This window comes from Vanessa tameamea, chromosome 17, assembly GCF_037043105.1.
Source record: "Vanessa tameamea isolate UH-Manoa-2023 chromosome 17, ilVanTame1 primary haplotype, whole genome shotgun sequence".
Classification (NCBI taxonomy): domain Eukaryota; kingdom Metazoa; phylum Arthropoda; class Insecta; order Lepidoptera; family Nymphalidae; genus Vanessa; species Vanessa tameamea.
The window spans coordinates 3,742,254-3,766,701 of NC_087325.1; the positions used below are offsets into that span (position 1 = coordinate 3,742,254).

A 24,448-nucleotide genomic window follows, 5' to 3' on the forward strand; every position below is an offset into this window, starting at 1 on the left:
GTACGACTGTTGGAGATCCATAGTAATAAGTATATAAGTCAAGTACCATTTGAAGATACCTCCGAGTACTAATGAATAAATATTTCATTCTTATTAAATTTTCATATTTTATTCAACTATAATGATATTTATACCTTAAAAGACTATTTTGTATCATTTGAAACTTTATGAATGTTACATATATCAGTTGTTTTAAGTGTTTAGTGATAAGATGATGGTGTAACTATTTCAATAAATAAATAAACAGCATTCTATGCTACCATGTAATAAAAATTACCATATTTAATATTGTTAACATTATTTTACAAAAACTCTTTCGTTTATAACTTATGTTGTTAAAATATAATGTCCTTTTTCGACCTTCAAATGGCAATTCGCTAGTCTATACGATTACATAAGCCGTAAGCCCTTTGTATCTCATTGCGCACGAAAGAAATGTACTGATTTGGGCAATTTTTTAAATAGAAAATAATTTAAATTCACATCCGATCAGTAATACATAGTAATACTATTATCATATTGGGAGTTATACAACGATTCAAAAATTCTGTCACAATTACAACAATATTAGCCTCGCCTCTATACGATCGTGATCTTTGACAGTAATATTGTTTAAAAATGGTTTCAATTTAATAAAAATTGCGAAAGGTCTTACTCATTTATAAATATACGTATATAAACTAAAGTGAAATGTGTAATCTTGTGCATTTGCATATTGCTGTCAGTTTATTATTCTTCTTGGAAGGTTAGTTGAATTGCAGTATCGAGTTAGCACTACTGAAATCATGTGATGTCGTCCTGAACGATTACGGCCGCGACGAGCCAAGGGAGACCAGCCAACAGGATATATTATAGTACAGCAGTGTATACACCTCCAACTTACTGACTGAGATTGAGGCTGTGGTTTTGAACCCAGGACCTTAGGTTCTATGACCTAATATACCTAGTGACTAAAATGACGAGGCAGTCAACTCGAAAACATATTATATATTATATGAAATAGTTTTATGTAATTAAATATATTTTTTACTAGCGTGAATAAATATTGACGAATTTTTTCTATACAAGTTTGAGTCATGAAAGACCACACACCACATTGCGTGCTGCGGCGCGCCCATTTGCGTCTACGCAAAAATGACTATTATTTTGTGTGATTTGCCGGAGCGCTTTTGATTCATATATTATAATTACTATCTTACAAATATAACAACTTAATTATCAATAGAATACTTGATAAAATGTTACTGAATCAATTGTAATATTTGTATTCCTCTTATATGTCCGAAATTAATAGTATGTCTACAATCCGAGGTTTTAATCGATGTTAGATATGTTCTGATACACATCTATCTTTATTCTGTGTCCCGATGACGAAGTTGAACTCTCTCGAACTAAACTACATAAATCACTGCTTTTTTATTCAAGTGTTCTTTTACGTTATACGATCCTAATAACAGTGAAAATACTTCATATTTTTGAATGAATCTAAAATTAATAATTATTATACATTGCTTGCTTTATTAGTAAAGAAAGTTACTTTATTACTTAATAAAAAGAAATGTGTTTAAAAAAGGAATAATTCATTTTCGACTTCTAAATGTTATTAAGTTATTGAATTCCTGAAAATTGAATACAAAAAATCTCTCATCTACGATCATGTACGATAAATATACGCGCATATCTGCATTTATCCATCTACGAACTTTCAGTCAGTTCTTGTAGCTGTCGCCGACCTATAAAGGTAGCGCAAAACTGCCATATAAAGTGCCATAGCTAGACATAGCTCTGTAATCTATGGCATTAAATATTTCTATGTTCATATTTGTATTTGTAAAATATTAAAGAGTAATAGGAGAGTTTGTAAAATACAGTTTCAACGAATATTCCTAGTTTTCAAATGAAAATAAATAACAAAAACTTGACCTAATTTTGCAAATTTTAATGTAACTTTTTTTCAACGTACATTCAATGGCAAAAGTACTTACGATTTTAGTGTTGAGGTGCATAAGCTCCCGCTCGGTGACGCGGCGCCTCGCGGTCTCCATTTGCTGCTGTCGGTACTGGTTATACTTGTACAGCAAGTACATTCCGGGCAAAGCGAGCACCACGAAAGGGCGCATCAAGCTGGACGATGACGAAGTGCGTTGCGGCATTTTATTAACATTTCTCAAAATTTAATTCGCAACACTTTTTCCCTCGACAGTACTCGATGAGATAATCTTCAATTTATGTAATTGAATTTTCGCGGTGCGGATCTTTGAGATCATTTTGCACAGTTTATTTTTATCGTTATCTCTACTTTTTAATGGAAGATACTTTTTTAAAATAACTATTACTATTTTAGCACTTTCTACAGCGTCCTTAATGGGGTTTTTTAGTTTATATTATTGCTTTAATAATAGACCTTATTTACATAGCTCTTCACAGTATTACGCTTCAACCTGAAACAAAAGAAAAATGTATTTACTTATAACATAATACGCAATATAGTAGCGGCTACTTTCGTTGATTAATGTTGAGTTTTATTATACAATCATTACAAAAAATATAGTTTTCATTTATGTTATAATTGAAAACTTATTTTGTGTATTTATAGGTCAACTTTTAATCCGGATGAATAATTGAGGTAAACTATCGTATTAATAGGATTTCCGATTGAATAGTAAATATGAGCATCGCAAGTTTCAATCAGGCCGACATCAGCGTCGTCGGAGCAATCGATTTAGGCGGTAAATTAGTTTTTAACAAAGTTGCCGTTCGAGGGTAATTGCTGAAACCCAAAATAGAGGTAATAGCACGGGAATAGGTTGATTGATCGCTTCCTCCGGGGAGCGACGTTGACAGCGTGCCTTTATGAAAAACTGTAACTATGTTAAATACAGACAAACAAGACCGAATCGGGATGTAACATTTGTAAAAAATTTAGACGTAGTTTAATGAACCTTGTAGGTTACGTTTTTGTTTATCTGATTTAATAAGCGAGAGAGAGAAATGTAGATAAATAATATTGACAGCGACGAGATTTAATTTATAAAATAATTTCAAACCAATGGTTAGCTTAAAAGTTAGGTTATGCTATACTCGTATTCTCAAACATTCGTTATCTATACTAATATTATAAATGCGAAAGTAACTATGTATGTCCGTTTGGTTTCTTTGGCCGTAAACCAAATTTCAAATTCAAGGAACGACATAGGCTACTTTTGTATATATAACACTTCACGACTAACTTATAAAATGCGAGCGAATCTGCGGGCAACAACTAGTATCTTTATTAGATTGAATTTCTTAAGAGGAAGCTGTAGACTGAAGTTAACATTTAATAAGTATAAAACTTTACATTCCAAATAGAAGTTGTAAACGAAGATAGCGACGTAAAATGGTGCCGGTTTTGTAAACGGATAAATAAAGTTACGAGATAAATTCATTCGCTTTGTATTCATTATTATTCGCCTTTATGTGTCAGTAAAAGACAAAATGGGTGTTTCGTTAGCATACCCAATGGAATGGTTGAACAAATCCTCTACATTAAGCTAAATAACCAATCCAAAAACTACGCATCACCTTCATCGTTTCTCAATACTCGGTCCGAAATCTATTTGGTGTATTAAAATATTTTTCATGTTCAGGTATTGTACTTACGACCATATTGACTTAAGCCAAATGCTACATATCCTCAATAAAATTAAGTTAATATAGAACTAAAATTAAACTGAATTGAATTTGACCTTTACGAGACAGTAAGTTCCTAAAAGGATTCCCGAATAACATGAATTACAATTAGATTGACCTTTGATAATTCAGAGAAAGCGCCGAAAGGTTTTGAGTTGAATCTATGACATTACAAAACATAAGAATTAAATTGACCTTTGAAGTATACGGGTGGAGTAAGTGACTTGCTTAAAATTTTTGTCCTGTGTTACCCGGTGCCAGTTCGCAAGTCAATAAACGATGGGGTATCGATTGGGTCACGATACTATTTCAATTTTGACACAGTCGGTATTTATAAATTTTGCGTACTTATGTGAACAGTTATCCTGAAATCTGTTATAAATAAGATCATTTTACACGGTTCCATTTTTAGAAAGCTGACATTGTTCGTTATAGTTATGGAAATGGATTAAAATATTCCAACAAACACGAATGGTGAAACGCGTCATGATTAACATTGAAAATAGTTTTATATACATATTAGTTATATCTAGTTCACATAATGGCTAAAATTTGACAACATGCATGAAATTGCATGTTTCTTATTTCAAATTTTTATTGATAATTATTAAGCATTAAAGCACGTCAAATATTAAGAAATAAAAAAAGAAAATTGGTTGACGAACAGAGGCGATGTCCTTTTGTTATTAAAATATAAATAACAGCGTATCAAAATATTTTGTAAACAAAAAGAGAAACCGAAAAAAGGTAAACGTAATTCTAAGCACTTTTCACTGTGTTGTTTAAATAAATTGTACAACACATCTGAAAATCGAAACACTAAAAGGTATTCGTAATTCAAAGCACTTTTTGCTTGATTGTTTATATAATTTTAAAAACGCATTTGAAGATCGAAACAGTATATAACACGGAATTTTCTTTAAGTTCAAATTTTATATAATTTTCTATGTTAGCTGTCTCAGGGGATAAATTACGCTACAATTGCAGTTATACGTATTTCCTTATAGAGATGTGTTTATCTTATATTTGTGTTATAAGTTCGCCCTTGACAAGATGTAAAGGTCAAATTACCTTCGTACTGTTAACTAGCAAATACTAGTAAAATTTAGGTAGCTTATGTAACGTAGACATTGACAAGAGAAAATAGCTGGAAAAATTGGACCAATATTTTGGAAATATTTCGTGCAATATTTGCAAAATATCTCACGCTTTCTTGGTCCATAAAACGAGTTGAGTTTTACTGGCTAAATAGCTATGTGCCTACAAACTTGTATTAAGCTGCTAGTGGATTTAAACTCGTAAGCTCATCCAACTTCAGTGTGAAATCTAAAATTCAAATTGTAAGCCTTATTTTCAACTTTTTTTAATTAATGTTTTCAGGAAATTAGTAAAATTAATTAGCTATTCGAATGAAGCTTTAAGCTTGCATTAAGGGTAGTACGTAAATAGCATTGGGGAGCAGAATCGAACCTGCGACTCTCACATCACAAGGCCACGTATCGTTAAGTTATTAATGTTTCGCTCGAACAAAGATTCGAGCTGAATAGATAACAAATGATCTAGTTAAATGTATCGATGCTCAAATATTACCAAAATATCAGAGTCATCCGATTGATGTATAGAATATTGTATACGATTGGAAGGCGAAATTATTACCACAACAACATTCTGTTAGCTTCACAAATATTTGGAATATATTCGATATTCAAACAATGTATTTTTATAATTTAATTTGGAATGTTATCCAAGGCGAAGGCGCATACAATAAAAACACATTCGAATTCCAAAAATAATTATTTTACTGGCCAAGATATAAATTATAAATACTTAAAACAAAACTATTTTAAAATTGTGTAAAGTAACATGAAAACATAAAATATAACGTCGATTTTATTACTATGAAAAGTTCGTCAGGGACATAGGAATGCTTTTATTAGTTTTTTTTTTCTGTAAAACTTCTATATCTAGAGCATAATCGTTAATGTAAGTAGGTCTGCCGGTAACTGTTTAGAGGTTATTGACACAGAAGTTGGCGTTCATTTAGTTATTGATTAAATGTTTATAAATTCAAGCAATTACAAAATATATGTTGTATTTTTTAAAGTATGAATTTATACGAAAAAAAGCTATTGGTGGATTTTGAGTAGAATTGTTTTAAGATGTATGTATTTTGTACTATGATACATTTTAGCACGACTTGAGAATTAAGCCTCTTGGTTACTTTTTTATTTACTTACAATTTTGTTCCCGAAGCAGTAGTTGTTTTTAATTTGATTATGAAAAAGTAAGTATTATGCTTTTATAATCAATAAACGAATTACAAAACCTCCTTTTTCTAAACGTTCAATTTTAAATGAACAAAAATGACCATTCATAAATTCTAAAGCAAATGTCACCAAGTAATCAAAAATAACACGTAACTAATAAGTTTCATGCCAGTTCGATAGAATGGTTAAACTGAGCCGGTGGTTTAAAAAAGTACTCGTAAACTTGCATTTATACTTGGTAGTAGGGATTGGTAGTAGCAAGCTGTTCTGGGTACCAATCACTCATCAAATATTCCACCACCAAGCTATTCTCAGTATTTGTGTTCCAATTTGAAGGGCGAGTCAATCAGTGAACTGAAATACAAGGGATATTACATCCCTAGCAATGGTTAAAATTTCATACGGCGCTAATGTCTATGAGCAGTGGTGACTATTTAACAACAAGCTGTCTGACTATTTAACAACAACTGTGCAAAAAAAGAAACTTATTTTATTATTATAAGAATTGCGTACATTAAGGACTTCAATTATTATATGCTAATTAAAAAAAAATAATAGATAGCTATAACAGTGGCAAGAATTTCCTTATTTCTACATTTTGATTGATGTTGATTTATTCTTTAGCGTCGTAATATTTAGGAACGCGATTGACCCATTTACTTTTGTATTATTACCGCTACACGAGGTTTTTTAAGACATACTGTTTTATAAATTATAAGATTTTAGCTTAATGTAAAAATGTACCAATAAGTGCACACACCTAACTTGTCGTTACAAAATAATATATAAGAAATGAACAATTGTACAATTTTGAATAGTGAGCAATTTACTTTATGGTTTACTAGAAAGAAACGCGTTATTTCACTGTAGTAACAATTAAATATTGTCATTTTTTAAATAAAGAATCATTCGAATTTATGATTTTTTTTTTACTAAAAATTTTAAATGTTGTTAATAATATAGAAAGTCTAGTTCCATTCTGTTTGCTTATACGTATTGCCGTATATATGTATTGCTTGCTAGCTGGCAACGTGTTATACATAAGTCGAAAAATAAATTTATTCAACCATCCAATACTAATTCCTCAACACTATAAATGAAATGTATGTTTGTATATAGGAAACTATATAGTCTATTTTTATTAGTAATATATGAAACAAACATAAAATAATAAATTTGTTTATCAGTAACAAATCGACACAATATGCAATATTTATAACCAACTTAAAAAGACGGAGGTTATCAGTTCAGTTGTATTTTTATAGACTTCGTAACGTTTGGTTTCACTTCAATCTGCAGGAAAAATAAATTGGGATATTATCTGTTAAATTTCTTATAATAAATAAAAATGTGAATTGATTATTAATAAAAAAGATATTGCACCGTGGCAAATACAGTTTATTTATTAAATTACACCTTCGGCATATTTACAAAAACAAAGTATTCAAAATACACGGACTGATGCACTGTAATACACGAGTACTGGTATTAACAACACTATTAAATTAAAATATAGACGCAATACGTTCTTAAATTAAATATTAAAATTTTAAACTGGCATAAACATACGAACAAAATAACGTCTAAATATATTAAAACAAATACAGCAATTCTATTACTATAAAAATAAAATACAACAAAAACAATAATAACGCTCATCACAGAGCTTTATTAGTTATTTCTTAAAGCTAAAAAGATTCTGATTGTGGATTAAATATAATATATTAAAATAATGCATTATTACAGGAATAAACAATACAACAATAAAGGAATAAAGAGAATCATTTCAAAGAGTACGATTCTAGCTTACTAAGATGAGCGCACCGAGTTCGTAATTTTCCGCATGACTTACGTAAGGAGAGAGAAGACAAAACATTTTTCGAATAATCTCTCGGGAGATATTGTACCCTTTCACGTATTTTATTTCATGATTCATGATTTTTAAACATGATCTTTTGTAATTTAACATAAGATTTCTTTTGTTAATAAAGAAAAAATTGACTTCCTGAATTTCGTTTTTAATAAAAAATATATATGTAAGTTATATTATAATATAAGCATCAGCCTGCAAATGTGTTGTTTTAAGGCGTTCTCCTTTTTTGAGGAGGAGGATTAGAGTTTATATCAAAATACTGTTTCAATGCGGAAGGGTAGAAAAATAAACGTGAGACTATGTCATCCGGAAAATTCAATATTTCTCAAGACATTTTCTTTCTCCGCCGAGCACGAGATGAATTTGAAGCACAAATTAAGCACATGAAAATTCAGTGCTATTTGCCCGGATATAATATTAATACGTTACATATACAAGAATTATATGTTATATTACATTATATATTATTGTTTATGATCAATATATTAATTCCACTGAGCTCAAGAACACCGAGAACAAGAATCAAAATAATTGATCGTACGTAAAACAGCGCTTCAATTAATGTGTAACAGCGCTGCAATCTTTAATCTCAAAACCCTCGAAGCGAAGTTACAAAACTTTCACAAACATGTGAAAAAAAAAACATCCAAGAATAGCAATGGTATTGCTTTCAGAAGTATACCAGCACTCGAGATGAATAAAGCTACACCCGCGGCATGTCAGCCTCTTCAAAACAAAACAAAAGGCGAAACCGCGACAATGAGCAGGAATGATTGAAACCGCCCAGAGACTGGGCGAGAATAAAGGCTAAACAATGTAAACACGACATATTACACGTTGGGAATTGTTATACTTTTCACGATTACAACTAGATAAAAACACTGATAAAATACTTGAATGAAATACTGGAACTGTCTATATCATTGCATGTTTATAGGCTATTTATCTCAAACAGATTTTATATCTTCGCTTGCCCTGTGCAAGTCCAAGTACCACTCACTCATCAGATACTTGCAAAAAATAGTTTTGTTGTGTTTCAGTCAGTGGGATATAACATAATGAGGATAATGTAAGGAATGGTTAATATAACTTGTCTATGGGCGAAATAAATACATAAATTGTTAGAAACTTAAAGTCGTGATATTTAATTTTTGAATTTCTGGTAATAAAAAAAAATCATAGGTTTCGAATAGACTAGTTAATAGAAGTTTCTAATTAGAGTAATGTACGTTTAACGTATTTTATCATTAAGAATGTTTCTTACAACTTCAAATGGATCAGTTAGGTATATGGAGAATCTAAATGATATATTCAGTTGTAACGTAAGAATCTACGAGTCATTAGTGACAATATGATGGTGACAATATTTAATTTATGTGTAATTTTATCATTTCATATTAAATATTCCTCAAAAATAAACTTTCATTACGTGGGTTCAAAAGTGCACATTACGAAAACGGAGGCGTTTTCAACATTGTTGAAGCCACAAATCCTTCACATTCATCAATATCTAGGAATTTTAGGATAATTTATATTTGTTAGTTCAGTTTTCTGTTAAAGTTAGCCGGACATTGCGGTGACGTCACAACCGCATCCGGGCACACCGCAACGCGGCAAATAGCCACTCCATTACCAGCTGTCCGATATAAGGTAACATATTTTTATGTAATATTGCGCTGACGATGCGAAAAATTTTAGCTTTTCTTGGACTGGCTATGAATTATTTGGTGAAGACTTCCACAATTGGACGGACGGTCGAAATTAGACCTAATTCTGAATGAACGTTGTCGCATGCGACAGCGGTTATCGTTTCGTTGATGATGTTATAATTAAAAAATATATTAACTGCTTTGTTTTGCATCAGATATATTTTTAATGTCCGCAATACTTTAATTTTCTTCTGCATTAGAATAAAACGAGATATTTAAAAATAATCTGAGTAAGATGTTATAAGTGGAATCTGTGAAATATTTGGCAGTTACTATTTAAAAAAATTAAGAATTATAAAAAAAGAAACAAAAATTTAATTTAAAATTTGTTGAAAAATATTTTTAGTCCCACTATCAACCCAACTCGAGCTAACTCCCTTTGATAAGAATGTTGGTCCTTATCACGCTGCTCCCAAGGAGATTAGTGAAAATTTAGTGGTGTGCTTGGATTTGAACCAATAATCATCGGTTATGATGCACGCATTCTAGCCACTGGGCCATCCCTGCTGTTAGCCTAATAATATTTTAAAGAAAATATCCTATAGCTTATATAAGTCAGTAAAAAAATATATTTTCAATTTCGAACAGTATTTTGAAGTCAGAGTTTGATGACATTAATAATACATATATAAAAAAGTTTAATAAAATATGAGCAGATAAAATGAAGAAAATATATGTAAAGACATAAGAGACAGACGGTCAAAATATGCAATTAAAAAAAACATTAAAGTCAAGTTAACATTGAAATTATTCCAGAGAGCTTAACCCAATTTCAGAAGCAATGCATTGTCACGTTGCTGCGGTGTATAAATGCATCATAGTATGACAGACGTAACGTGTTAGCTGTTCTGAGGATAGGTCATATGCATATTCAATTTGATACCTATAAATCGTCGTAGGCTAACATTAATAGATAAGACAAAAAAACAATTGTAATACGTTCTAATCACTAATTAATTGTTCTGTTAACTCCATAATGAATTAAGGTAAACATAGTTCAATTTAAACAATCGTCTATAGATCTATTAATTAATTTAATTAATATTTAATAGAATAAACTTAAAAAATATAATTCAATTTTAATTTTTGTCTTTACTCTTAGTAACCACGCACACAAAGACATCTTGTAAGTAAGAGCGACAATCACTCACACTAATGCACGCCGATAAAAATTTTACGTGGAAGTTCTTCACGAGTGAATAGATCTAGTATAACGATATATGTACTACTAATGTTGTACAGTCATTTTGTTTGATTTTCTACATTTACTTGTACTAATTTAAAAATCGAATGTCATTTAATTATATAATAGCTGTTGACGACTGCTGACGAATTGAAGAAAAACATGTTACAGATAATAAATAAAACTTTATAAATACTTAAATATAAGTCTGATTCTGTTTGAAATTGTATAATATAAAAAGTAAGGGCAATTTGATTCCTCTACTTTTATATCATATTTGTAGTACTGAAGTGAATTATAATATAATATAATAAGTGTATTATAATAAAGTGAATTATAGTACTGAATTGTATTTATAGTACTGAAGTTTAAAAATATACTCAATAAGATTGAATTTAAAAAATATTTACCACAGAGTATATTTTATTGCGTCCTATAATATAGTATTTAGAAGCAATGTCACAAAAAAGAAAGTACCTATTCGTTTTAAATCCCTAAGCGAAGCTACAAATTGAAATGCAAAGTTGGAAATGGTTCAGGAAGTCAAGTAACAAGGGTTCACAATAGTTACTGATTAATATTGCAGTTACATTGTTCTAGACATTCCGGTCCAGCGTAGTAATTAGCATTTACGTAATATTAAAAAGATGTATTGATTTGACTGCCTACATCGTTACAAAGAAGGGTTCGTTCGATACTTATGCAGAATTAATGCAGAATTTTAATATTCATACATTTATATTATTTGGCCTTTCAAAAAAAAACAATAGCATTCTGTCATCAAAGTTACTGACAATATCAATATCGTTACAAGCAATGACCTTATGAAACTCTTTTCTACATCTCCAAACCTAAACTTGTTTTTAATATGTTTTACAAAAAATGTTCTCTTGAGACGAATGTTTCAGCAATATTATGTATATTTATGATTATTTTGTAGTACTGTTAAATCCATAGCACCTTTTAAGCATTTATATATTTATTTTTTCGGAGTCTTTCCAGAAGTTTCAATTATTTAAGAAGTATATATACGTCGTTGCAGATTCAACAAAAAGAGGTAATTTGCTGCAATATATAAGATCGTTGTACAATACAATTTTATTAAGATAATTTATAATTTTTGTATAGTTCTGTTTTAGAAACCGTAGATATTTAACGTTTATTTTTTTCCATGTCAAAGTGTAAATTAAGATTTGGGTCTCTAAAATGACACCTAGGTTGCTAATTATGTCAGTATTACGTGCTACTTATTAATAAAGTAAGACGTTTTAGTTATCTTATGCGCCCGAGTAAATTGAACGAAGCAACTTTTTTTTCATTGACTTCCATCTCATTAATCAACCAGCCTTTGAAGGTTGGCCTGTACTTGTACTGAGTCTTTAGAGGCCTTGATACTTTTCATGTTTTTTAGGTCACCAGCAAAGATATATATCGACTCAGTCAATATCGTTTGTGAATATGAGAAATAATAGTTGACCTCAATGTGAACCTTGTAGGACAACTGATAGAAATAAAATAATTAATATAGTATATTAGTGGTTATATAGATATTGAACGAAAAGTAAAGCAACACATTCATCAAACTAACTACAAACTTAATTACTACGCCTACATCTCTGTTATGGCGGAGCACCTTTTGTCAGAGTTAGTAAACTTTGTTATAACTAACGTACCTACAACGCGATGTATTGGTTTATGTAAATTCGGAAAATTGCATTTACATTTATCTATGTGTACTACATATACGAAATATACTGGTTACTGCCTGTGGCTTCACCTCTCATTGAATTAAGTGTCGATATGATTTTATTGCGACTAATTACTTTTATATCTTCAATTATTATCTATATTCCAAATCGATTGGGCAGCGAACGGCCAAGGCGTTGATGTATGAACCCTGAAAGAATAAAGCGCATTTAAAATAAACTTCAGTAGATACAATAAGATGTTAAATAAGTTCTCTAACAACTTTTATACTATTTTATTGAGCTTATGACTAAGTTATACTTATAGTTTATTGTTTACTAACATTTGTTATGACTTGACATATCACGTAACATACTTACATAAGCTGTTTTAAAATGAACTGAAAGTTCACATTAACATGATTCATTTATTATATAATCCGGTTATTTGAAATCATCAAGCTGAGGTCAGTCGAATTATAACTACGATGAATCCGCGTTATAATAATGGATGGGATGTCCTACCGAAAAATGTCGATTCCTCGATAAGTAATTAAGGGAATCTGGATGGTATAATAATAATAATAAAAATGGGAATAACTGTTAATTCATTTAGTACTATTCATTTATATTACGATACATTGATGGTATTATGTTTCGTGGCTGTAGGGGTGCGGTTTATTCGCTTGACCTGGGTGTGGTCACGCTTATGAAGTTATGGAATTATTCTGTCAAATAATAGCAGTGAGAAGCGGTCCGTAAGTTAGGAAGAAAGCAATGTTAAGCCTCCCTGTGTTTGAAACAAAAAGTTTTGGTCCGCGGTTTCGCCCTCTTGTTAGGGTGTTAGGGAAGCAGCTTTCTTCTTCCTTGGGTTACAAGCTTGCTCCTTATCAAATTTTATGAAATTCGGTTCAGTAGTTTAACAGTTACTTTCGGATAATATTAGTATAGATAATACTTTCAAGGCCATTAGCTAGAAATTCGATCGGATGGACTCCAATAATTTACAGTAATATATATTAGATTATATTTTTAGACCAATTTAATGTCAGATTTGAAATACAATACAAATTCGTATCATGTTCTGTGAAATCGGATGTTTTATTATATGTCTCTTATTTTCTTACGCGAAGAAGCATCGAAGCACATTAGAAACCTAATCTACTATACTTGCTATCATTACTGTAATCAAATTTGCCCTTACTGATATATTTAAAACATAATAACAGCGGTTAATCCTCTTTACATAACGTGGGTGCATGTTCGCTCGTAGACTGAAACCAATCAATATTGTTTACGTACTACGCAAATAAACATGAAAACAATTTCGTGGTAATAAAACTGACAGGCACTGTTTATAAATTTGAAAATCATGTCGATAGTTTGTCCAACATAAATTATATGAATTCTTCCATTGTCAACGAGTATCGGTACCGAATTGTAGACTTATTTTAGCTTACGTAGCGGAAATAAAATTAAAATCTACCTTAGAAGTAAATAGACTTAGACACGCAGATTGTTATCATAATCGACAATTTAGTGCAATAAAATGAAACTACAATCGGGGAAGTGGATTATATTGAAAACAACCGGCAAAATCTCACTGCATAGAATTTAGGCTCATCATGGCTTCCAAACGTATGTACTTGTAAACTATTTGTTTTTTAAATGTATTTATGTATACTTTGACATTGAATCTTATATATTAATAGCGTAAGCCGATTTTTGTGCCAGTGATTATGGCACGATAGCTCATTCAACACATAAAAGATCGGTTATAGTTTTATTTTGAAGAACTTCAACCTTAGATGTGCAGAAAACTAAAAATAATAATTGATTGCAATTAATAAATATAAATAAATATAATAAATATTGGACAACATCACATACATTACTCTGACCCCAATGTAAGTAGCTAATGCACTTGTGTTATGGAAAATCAGAAGTAACGACGGTACCACAAACACCCAGACCCAAGACAACATAGAAAACTAATGAACTTTTTCTACATCGACTCGGCCGGGAATCGAACCCGAGACCTCGGAGTGGCGTACCCATGAAAACCGGTGTACACACTACTCGACCACGGAGGTCGTCAAATTACTAAATTGTAACGATTTAACAAAGTATTAATTTAAGAGAGCGGGAAAAAGTTACTGGCCGAGAAGAGCGTGGCGCAATGTTATAAAAAAAAATTTAAAACATGCGAATAGACGTCGTCTGTATACAATGAAATTAAATCAAAACAAATCCTGTCATAGGTTTCGAAATCTATTGAATTAACGCGATATTTCCCGTGCGACCCGTGCGAATAATAGTAGCTTACTTTGCTGCAATTGACAAAGCAACCTCACAATATTAGAAGAAAATGAGGAAGACAAGTCTAGTTGTTATATAGTAGATGTTCAGATGGCATACAGCTGGAAGGGCAATTTGGTCCAGTAAATTACTTAATAGGACCATTCGGAAACAACTGGAAGACAAGTGAAGAAACCTGTAAATGAGCCTCTATTGGAGTCCTGTTCGCGTTAAACAGAGGGCTAAACCATCGCGCAACTCTAATGGATACGCAAATCTTTTTTTACGTATTATAATTTCTCCACAGACTTGCTGTCCGTGCCGATGTTACATCATCTTATTTATAATGTTGCTTATGTTATTTTATGTGCCTGCATTTTATTGCCAGGCAGTATCGAAACTTTGCACTGATAACGACGAACTCTTTGACGACTATATCTTCACAGGCTTTTATCTCAAACATTCAGGTTGCCTCAAAATGTTTTCTTCCAGTGCTGATCCACTTAAGCAACTACTTAATAAAGAAAATCTGTGCTGCTTATCCAGGTTTGGGTTAACTTCGGTTAAGATTTGCTTAACCACTCGGCCATCTGGGGGTTGAAGATTAATATACAATCGTCCAGTGTGTTTTAGAATATATGTATTCGATTATTTGTAACTGCGTATGTTTAGTTATGTCCCGAAGCGGATATTACTCGTTCTTCAGCGTGTCAGCGCTATATATAAGTACTTGTATATGCAATTTATATTTTGGTTAAGTGCTTTGAGCCACTTTGAACATATTGTATATCTTTATATATATCGTCATCGATGCGTGCATTTAATGGTAGGGCTTTGTGGAAGCCTTTCTGAGTAGTTACCACCCTCTCATCCTATATTCAACCGCCTAAAGCTAATACTGGAACCTTCAAAAAGCAACACAATTATATTAATGTTGTGTTCTGGTTTAAAGGATGAGTCAGCAAGTGTAACTAAAGCCATAAAATAACATTTTAGTTTCCAAATTTGTGGCGCATTTGTTGAGATAAAGAACGGTTAATATTTATTACAGCCCCAATGTCATTGGGCGCTGGTACCATTTACCATAAGGTGGTCCAATAAAAAAGACGTCTGTTTGAAGGTGAATTCCTCCTGACTGAAATCAATTTTTTTTGTGTATTTGTGTTGATCCCTGTTTGACTTAGACTCCAATTCATAGGTGTTGCGATCGGGAAGTAAATGAAATTATTTCTTCACTCAGACGAATGAATGAGTTGGACTGGACAGTTAGTCTACCTAGACTAACTGTCCATTCCAACACAGTCTACCTAGACTAACTGTCCATCTACCTAGATATAATATATGGAATATCAACCATAAAAGTATCAAATTATTTAACAAGAACCCGTAACTGGTAAGACACAATGGTTACATTTTTTTCTTAAATTTTGTGTTATCCAGCATAAGAATAAGCGATATTAAGATTTTCGACATAGATGTAATTTTATAATTAAATTTAATATACATATTTTAATATTTTAAGCGTCAATAGCGCAATGGTTCACGGACCGCCTGGCGATGTAAATGGTCGCAGGATCGATCCTGACCCATTGGACTATTGTCGTCCTCACGGAGGGGTAAATAGACATATTAGTAATTCCTTAAATAATTTGGGATACTTGGGAAAAAAATCCAATTAAGAATATTAAATTAGTTAACTGTAGCGGCATTATATGAGCGATGTATACGTTTTTTATAAAGTTTAAACATTTTCCAGTTGTACAAATAAAACGAATTGCAAAAATTATAAATGAATACAGGTTGGTGGTTCATGGTGGAGATAAATATGACACAACCACGTCTCGAGAATAAATTTCAATTAATAGTAATTAGTTATTCTAAGCGTAACTCCTATTAACATAACGAGATACTGGAATGCTTGACCTATATCTAGTCTATGTTACATTGTTCCATCAGATAATGTACGTTTTATTGCCATATGAAATGCAGCATTTTATTGCTTATACTATTTTTTTAACTAATTTAACATCTGACGTGTTGTAAAGGATTTACTTTAAGTCGACCTATTGCTAATTTAAAATCGTTTAAATTAATTTCGTTTAAAAAATATTTATGTATTTTTAGTACTATATGATGGCTATTACTGGGTATGTACGACCCACACATCAACTTATCTAAAGCTAAACAGCAATACTTAGTAATCTTAGAATTTTTGTGTTCCGGTTTAAAGTTTTACTCGCGCCCGTGTGACAACACACAGACGTAAACGTTTTCTTCCCACGGTTGGTGACAAAGTAACGGATAGTTAACATTGCCGTACATACAATGCCGATGTCTGGGCGGTGATGACTTATCAGTATCAGGTGGCCAATTTGCCAGTCTGCCTAAATATTTGAAATAAAAAAAAAGGTATTCTATCCCTATACCATATGTGTCATTGTTATGTACGTAATATTTAATATGTGTCCGTGTGTGTGTCTGCGTCTGCATGGGTGTGTGGTTATGCTCATCATTATAGCTACTATCGTAATTTTGACAGCGCACTGCTTTAATTTCGTACCTTTTATACAAAAAGGACCAAGTCACGTTATAAATAAATGAAAGGGGATGTAAAGTTAAATTTAATTACGAAAATATTTGCACATTTTTGAGAATTTTTTTTAATAAATATTGAATATGTTACACACAACTTTATATGTTTTTGCGTGTCGTTGTGTGCTCGTCAGCGTTCGTTACCGAAAGTAACCGAAGTTTTGCTCAGACTGCGTTAACGTAATTAACTGAACTGGATTCGCGTATGGACGAAATTCGCCCTATATATTTTTTTTGTACAATTTTTTTCCGGCTCTATGTATTGTTGTAAGTTTTTTTTTTTTATAAATAAACGTTTTTATAAACTTGTCTCTTTCATTGCAAATTTCTAATCCTGATGTCGTTTAGATGAAATCTGGATATCACCGCCCGAAACGTGCATATTATGTTAAGCGCTTTTTAAGTATTCTTTTGTGTGTGTACTATAAAAGAATATCTATATATATATATATATATATATATTTATAAAATAACATATTACATGGCCCATAAATACTTAATTATTCGTAAAATGTGAAAGATACAAATTCATAGCATTTAGAAGATATGAATGTAAAAATTACGAAAAGTGCCATAATTATACAGGAAATGGTTCTTGCTTTTAAATGTAGTTCCTCTTATCAAGACATCTTCACTAAGATCCAATCCACCTCCACGAGAACCATTCCACATATGTAACTCACATAGTTCAAAATAAAAAAAAAATACACTATTGAATACTGTAATGTACTTTTTTATTTCAAAGAATATGTCTTTGTTCTACAAATGCAGGCATGAATTCATATTAAATGAAATGTCAAGTGTTATGACTCAGGCTGCAACCACTGTAATGTATTTTACTGAAAAGGATTTCGGCCGTAAGGTTTATTTTATTCAGTCATATTTTTGTGATATGCGATCTGCGCAATGTTAAAACTTCGCTGGCTAGACAGTGTCCCGTTACTCATGACATACGCAGCAATTTATTACGAGACGTATTTTGTCATTCATCACTAGAATTTGGCGTTAGTTTAAGGCCAAATGTCGATCAGATAACATAATTCAAGGATGATTTAGTCATTGAATGTCACAATCGTTTCATTAGTTAATTATTTCAGTCAGTCATGACTCGCTTTGTTAATATCTATTAGATAATACACTGCACATGCAAGCTTTAACAACGTTACCCTGAAAAATATAATGAAACAGCGATTTTCTGAATGACTCTGTGGTCGAAGCACGCGAAGTATAATTTACCACGAGGCCCACATATGCAGTTGACATTTCACAAGGGTAACCTCCGACCTTAACCATTAAAACTCACCTCACAAAAACAACCAGCACTAAAGACAGTCACACTACAAAGGAAGACACCACGGCAGCGTAATCACGTGTCCATTCACATAAGGTTATGCGGCTAAATTGACATATTGCGGTAACACACACAATGGGTAAACATGTTTGGGGGCATCTTTTTATTGATGAAATTGCTCCCGGGATGAGGAGACGGTGTGGGAGCTCCAGGCCGAACGGCAGGCGAGCGCGCTAGCCGGCGCGCCGCCTCACTGTGACTGATATACGCGTCTGAAACTCTTTTTGCGCAGGCGCCATAAGACGCAAGGATCGGCCGAAATTCACCCTAAGATCCATTCTTAAAAAGGTCCTATATACCTCGTGTCACTCACACTGAAGTGACCTTAATTAATAATGTGCCTTAGATGCTTTTATAGCGTGAACCAAATGTGAGTCGTTGATCGTTTTTGAACTGGGTTTGCGCGTGCCGCACTGCACACGTTGGTAATTAAATATGTGTTTGACAATACGGGGAGGCTGTGCCGTGAAACTGATGACGTCAATGTGCAAAGAGCGGGATGAACGCGCTATTAGACAAAATTTTAAGCAGTAACGGGTTCAGCCCTTGCAAAGTTCCGTGAAATGAGGTTAGGTCATGCTTTAGTATTTGGTACAAAGTTAATAGTTTGGCCCACATTATTTAAAATATGAAATCTTTAATAATTTACAAACTGTAATAAAGTTTTTTCATATTTACTGAAAGTTTAAACGCATTATATAATAGTATCAATTAATGAATTATGCTATTTTCATTTTTTAATTAATATATATATTGTTATGTTTTTTTACGAGTATTTCTTACCGGCAATTTTTATAGCATTTTTTCAACTGATAAATTTTCGTTTCGGAATCAATTGCTGTTACGCAATGTGCAATGTGAGCTAGCGTTTCAAATGATTGCATGGAATGAGATCTAAGTGATTAGTTAAATGAGGCCTCGTCCAGCCATGGGACGAGGCCTCATTTTGAGGACAAGATTTCCAACATGGCTTAGTGGATATTTATCCGATACATGCAGGTTTTCTGACGTTATTATTCCCCGCCGAGAACAAGTAGGAATGCTTGCCTGGATGTAAACATTTTTATTGTATAATTACGTAAACGATAGGTATGGTTTCATTATCACTCTGTAGGTCATAAAATACTTTTATTTTATTTCTAAATCATTCATCACTTCATTTCTTTCGAAAGCAATGAACAATGATTTAATTCCCATTTAGAAAGACTATCAACAACAATAAATATTTGTTCAATAAAACAATTGTTTCTGCAATAAATTATTACTAGATACGATCGTAGTAATGTCGTCGATAGGTTAAGATATTTTAGACTGCAGTGTTTGCATACATTCACGGCTCTTGAACTTTAAGGGTCATTGGCCTGGAGGATTTAGATTGGACGGAAATATCACAACTATGCAAATATATCGGTCTAAGCGGTATCTGAGTTCGCGTAAAATCACTCGGAAAAATATGGCATGATAAATGTGAATTAAATTAATGTTACGCAATTAATTTTGCTCTGTGGAGTATGTTTCTGAGTAAAGTAAATCAAATTAAGACAAATCAAAATAAATTTTATTTAAATCGTAATTTTACATGATTAAATTTATAGTTTACATCGGTTCGGATTATCGATTCTACCGAGAACCAGCAAGAAGGTCAGTAGTTACTTTTTTCCACCGACTATATTACAGAATTTTAATTGAATACAATTACATTGTTACATATCCTGCATGAAAATAAACGAATCTTAACATGAGATTTAAATTTTATAATTGGAATAGTAATTAATATTTGTAGGATTTTCTTATGAATGCTGAATTGTCTTTGCGTCAACTTGTTGTCTTTACTTTTCGTGTTTATTCAATGTTTGATCAAAATTATAAATATTTTTGTAAACTAGCTATTTGTTACGGCTTCGTACGGATAAAAATAATACATAGTTTACTTCGTGATTTTCCTTTAAATTTTAAATAAATTATAAATGAAATTCTTAAAAAAAACATATAAAAAAGGGGCCCCAGGTCTCTGTTGCTCCAGGGCCTCCAGACCTCCAAATCCGATCCTGGACAAAATCGCTAAAAACTATCCCGGTGACTATAAGTACTTACAAAAAATATTTCAACAAAATCAGTCACTCCGCTTAGGAGATGTGATACAAACACACGCACACCACGGCATTTTATTCATAAATATGTATACAATATTATTGTAAATATACTCTGATGCCAATATAAGTATTTCTACTTTATAAAATGTATCCCGAAGGGAGTCTCGAGCTCTGTGATTGTAAGCAAACAAAATGGCGCTTCGTAATCATTTATTAATAAAAGTAATATTTTGACTTCATTTCAGCAAGGATTTGTGTAGTTATTTTATTAATAAATAATTTGAACCTACTGTTATGTTAAAGTATCCAAAATGTGTTTCTCTCGTCACATTTTAGTATGTACAAATTTACATTTACCTGCTTCTATCATACAATAAGTTTAACTATGCAAGAGGCGCTATTAAGGAATCTATTTTTCATTTCATTCTCATGGAAAATTGACCATGAGATAATGCTTAAAAATGTGCACAAACAACGAGGGAGAGAGATCGAGATTTGATCGGACTTCTGGCATATAAGTACTTTCTAAGGTAATAAATTTGGGAAATAGCCCGAAGGTACAATATTATACTGCCTTAAATGAATACAATTTTATTAAAGACCTAACCTTTTAATAAGTATCTCTCCTATTTAGTTGAGTCTATGAAAATAATCCCGACTATCAGAAAATATACCCTAAGAATACAAAATAAAGTTTTTGGAAATGTATTAAAAATTTAACGACAAGCTATATGCTATTTCATACTTCATTTATCTATAAAAAAAGAAATTTACTTTGAACTGCCCCGATCGTGTAGTGGCATTTTAATTTTTATGTAAACGTTATTACACAAAACAATTCAATACATATTACAGTAAGTTTGCATAAACTATTCTATACGGAAGTATGAAAGCACACTGACAATATTATTCATAGACAATATTTATCTTTAAATTGCGGCAAGAAACAGTAGCTTCTTATATTTAAATAAATACAATTTTATTCATTTTCCTGTATGCTAATATCACACGAACGAAAATAGTGCGAGGGTTTGCCAACTTCCTGCTTTACGAATAGCAATAAGTATTAAGTGCCCACAATCTAATTTATAACAGTGTTAATTATCTTCAAACTAGTAATAAAACTAAATACTGATTTCGTCACAATCGCTATTTGAAAATTGTGACGTGATTTAATAAGATTTACCCAAATGTTGGGTTCATTCAAGCAAGAGCTGAGAATATATTTAATATTTTCAAAGAGAGCTTGATCTGCTATGGTATAAAGTGGTAAAAATACAATTACATTTAGGTTCCATTTTTGTGGGTAATTAATAGTCTAGTAGCTTTATAGTCTACTAGGCACAGCTAGGCTCAGTTTTAGATGGCTACGGGGTTATGATCTCAGACTTTCACTTATTGTCTGTTGTTTCACTGTTTGTTTTGTTAATTTGTCCCGTATACCGCTGTGCTAATACCGTTTAAAGATTGTGTATGAGGCTTTAGAATATATTAAGTTCATTAATTTATTTGTATTTTATTAACACACCTATCCAGGCCACTCGAATAAAATATATTATAATTTGATATTAATTTTTACTCATCTTACAACGAAAACGGACTTAAATTTTGTAACTATGTATAACTGTAGTATATACTCTTATAAGTAAAAGTTCAAAACAGAACATGTTCACGGAGAAACGAGCGGTGTTCATTTAGTTTAATTCAAAAGCGGAATACATATAAACAATGATCCGAGTTCAGAACTAGGCGCGTATCGGGTGCAAAGTTAGTTCCAATAGTCGTTCTCTTTGTAGTTTATTCGTTGCCACTTTTTATCTACAGATAGTAACTACAATTAATAGTACTTTTTTTTTTAAACAGATACTTGATTAAATATATAAATATTATATTATTGAATAAATGAGTCTTTGGATATATTAATTCTTGATCAGTGTGCCGTTAATATTTATCTTCCAAATCGAAATACATAATAACGAACTTAGGGTATATAAGTAAGCTCGCATATAAGTAAGCAAGGGGCGGGCTGTTGCTTGTATTATATATATTAAGACAGTCTTTTAATCCATGTCGCGAATCCTCAATCAAACAAATATCGGTAAAATAAAAAGGAAAGCGTTTGTAGTAACTAAAGCTGTGCATATTTTTTTTACTCAATGCAATGGTACTCTGTTTACATTATGAGTCACTCATAACCAAAACATTTTCTGATTCTATTTAGTTTGTATGTTCACTATTGGAGGGAATGTTAAATCATTCAGGTCACTAAGCACACACACACACAAAATAACTAATATAATTTTATTATGGGCCGGCCTTGGGGTTCGTAAAATTTCTTAACTTGTAAAGGGGTCACGTATCTAGTAGGTTGAAAATCTAGGAATCTAGAGAATACAAAGTATTAGATTTGTATTATGTTTAATCTATTGTTTATATATAAGAATTATTTTACTCCAGTAAGTAGCCCTTCGATAGCTCAGTTGGTAGAGCGGTGGACTGTAGAAGTTAAATTACTGTTATCCATAGGTCGCTGGTTCAAATCCGGCTCGAAGGAACCGTTCCATATTTGGGATCCTTTTTATTTTGAATTACATACTTTGTAGTTTATATTATTACAAATAATGATAATGGAATAAATAGATATATTTAAAAATAATCATTTGTACTACTATTTTTGTTCTAAATAATAAATGTACAAAAAGAATTAAAAATTAATTTATTAAAAAAGACGCTGCGGACAGGATTCGAACCTGTGCGGGTAGAACCCAATGGATTTCAAGTCCATCTCCTTAACCACTCGGACACCGCAGCTTGTATACAACTAATCAAAATTATCCAATGTTATTCATAGACCAATTTTTTTTTTCTTATATACAATAGAGAGTACAGTAAGAAACTAAATCGATAAAGATACATCACTTTTTTGGAACAAATGTGAAATAAACAAAAACTACCAATTAAAATACAAAAAGTGTATGGTGATGTGGCCTTTCATATATTATTCATCGGACAATAATACAATTATATTTGTATTTTTTTTATTTAAACGACATATTTGTTTATTTGTATTAACTCGGGGCAAAATAGAATTATTATGTTTTGTGGAAGAAATGTGTTTAAACACCATCTGTTGAAATATTATTTAACCATAGTTTAATTTTATTTTAGCTATTCATCAATAGATGGCGCTCACAGCGTGTTATATACACGTAACTTAAAGCTTTCTGCTTTTTAACGCTAGATGTCGCATAATAACGAACTTTCGTATATTATTTCGAATGTATATCAATGAACGGTTGAGTTTTAAATTTTGATTTAAGTAAGTTTTAGTAAATACAGATTCTAATTAAAAGTAATATGGGGTAAGGGATTCATTAAATTTTTGCTAAATTGTAACGTCGTTATGTATGTATACAGGTATTACCTTACGTAAAATTAATTATTATAATAATTATGTTCGACAAGTTTTACCGAATAATGAAACTATTTATACTGGCTATAATAACGTTATAAAAACGAATTAAAAAGAAAAAGAAATCAATATTTCGCCTTACAATTAAAAAAAATAGCTCGACTGCTCTGAATAAACTAATAGTCACTTGTATAGCTATTTTCTTCCGAGATGATTATGATTCTAACGGTACCCCTACCATCAAATTCTGTTCATACGTTTATAATTTATGGTGGAATGAACATATACGGACATAAATTCATCCATATATACA

The 24,448-nt window shown here is 31.5% G+C and overlaps 1 protein-coding gene and 2 non-coding genes across 3 annotated transcripts in view; 1 reads left to right on the forward strand and 2 right to left on the reverse strand.

Annotated features, from left to right (window-relative positions):
• LOC113400500 (nucleolar protein 58) overlaps nt 1–18,824 on the reverse strand; it is a 61,382-nt gene extending 42,558 nt beyond the window's left edge. The window contains exons 1-2 of the mRNA XM_026640081.2: nt 18,583–18,824; nt 1,986–2,441 (exon numbers count right to left, since the gene is read on the reverse strand). Coding sequence (XP_026495866.1) covers nt 1,986–2,153 — 168 coding nt within the window. The 5' untranslated portion in view covers nt 2,154–2,441; nt 18,583–18,824. The remainder of the gene's footprint in view (nt 1–1,985; nt 2,442–18,582) is intronic.
• A 4,364-nt stretch (nt 18,825–23,188) lies between these two features.
• On the forward strand, nt 23,189–23,277 carry Trnay-gua (transfer RNA tyrosine (anticodon GUA)). Its single transcript is given in 2 exon segments — nt 23,189–23,225; nt 23,242–23,277. It is a non-coding gene; the product is annotated as a tRNA-Tyr (tRNA).
• A 175-nt stretch (nt 23,278–23,452) lies between these two features.
• Nucleotides 23,453–23,534, reverse strand: Trnas-uga (transfer RNA serine (anticodon UGA)). The gene has a single exon. It is a non-coding gene; the product is annotated as a tRNA-Ser (tRNA).
• Between the last annotated feature and the right edge of the window lie 914 nt (nt 23,535–24,448).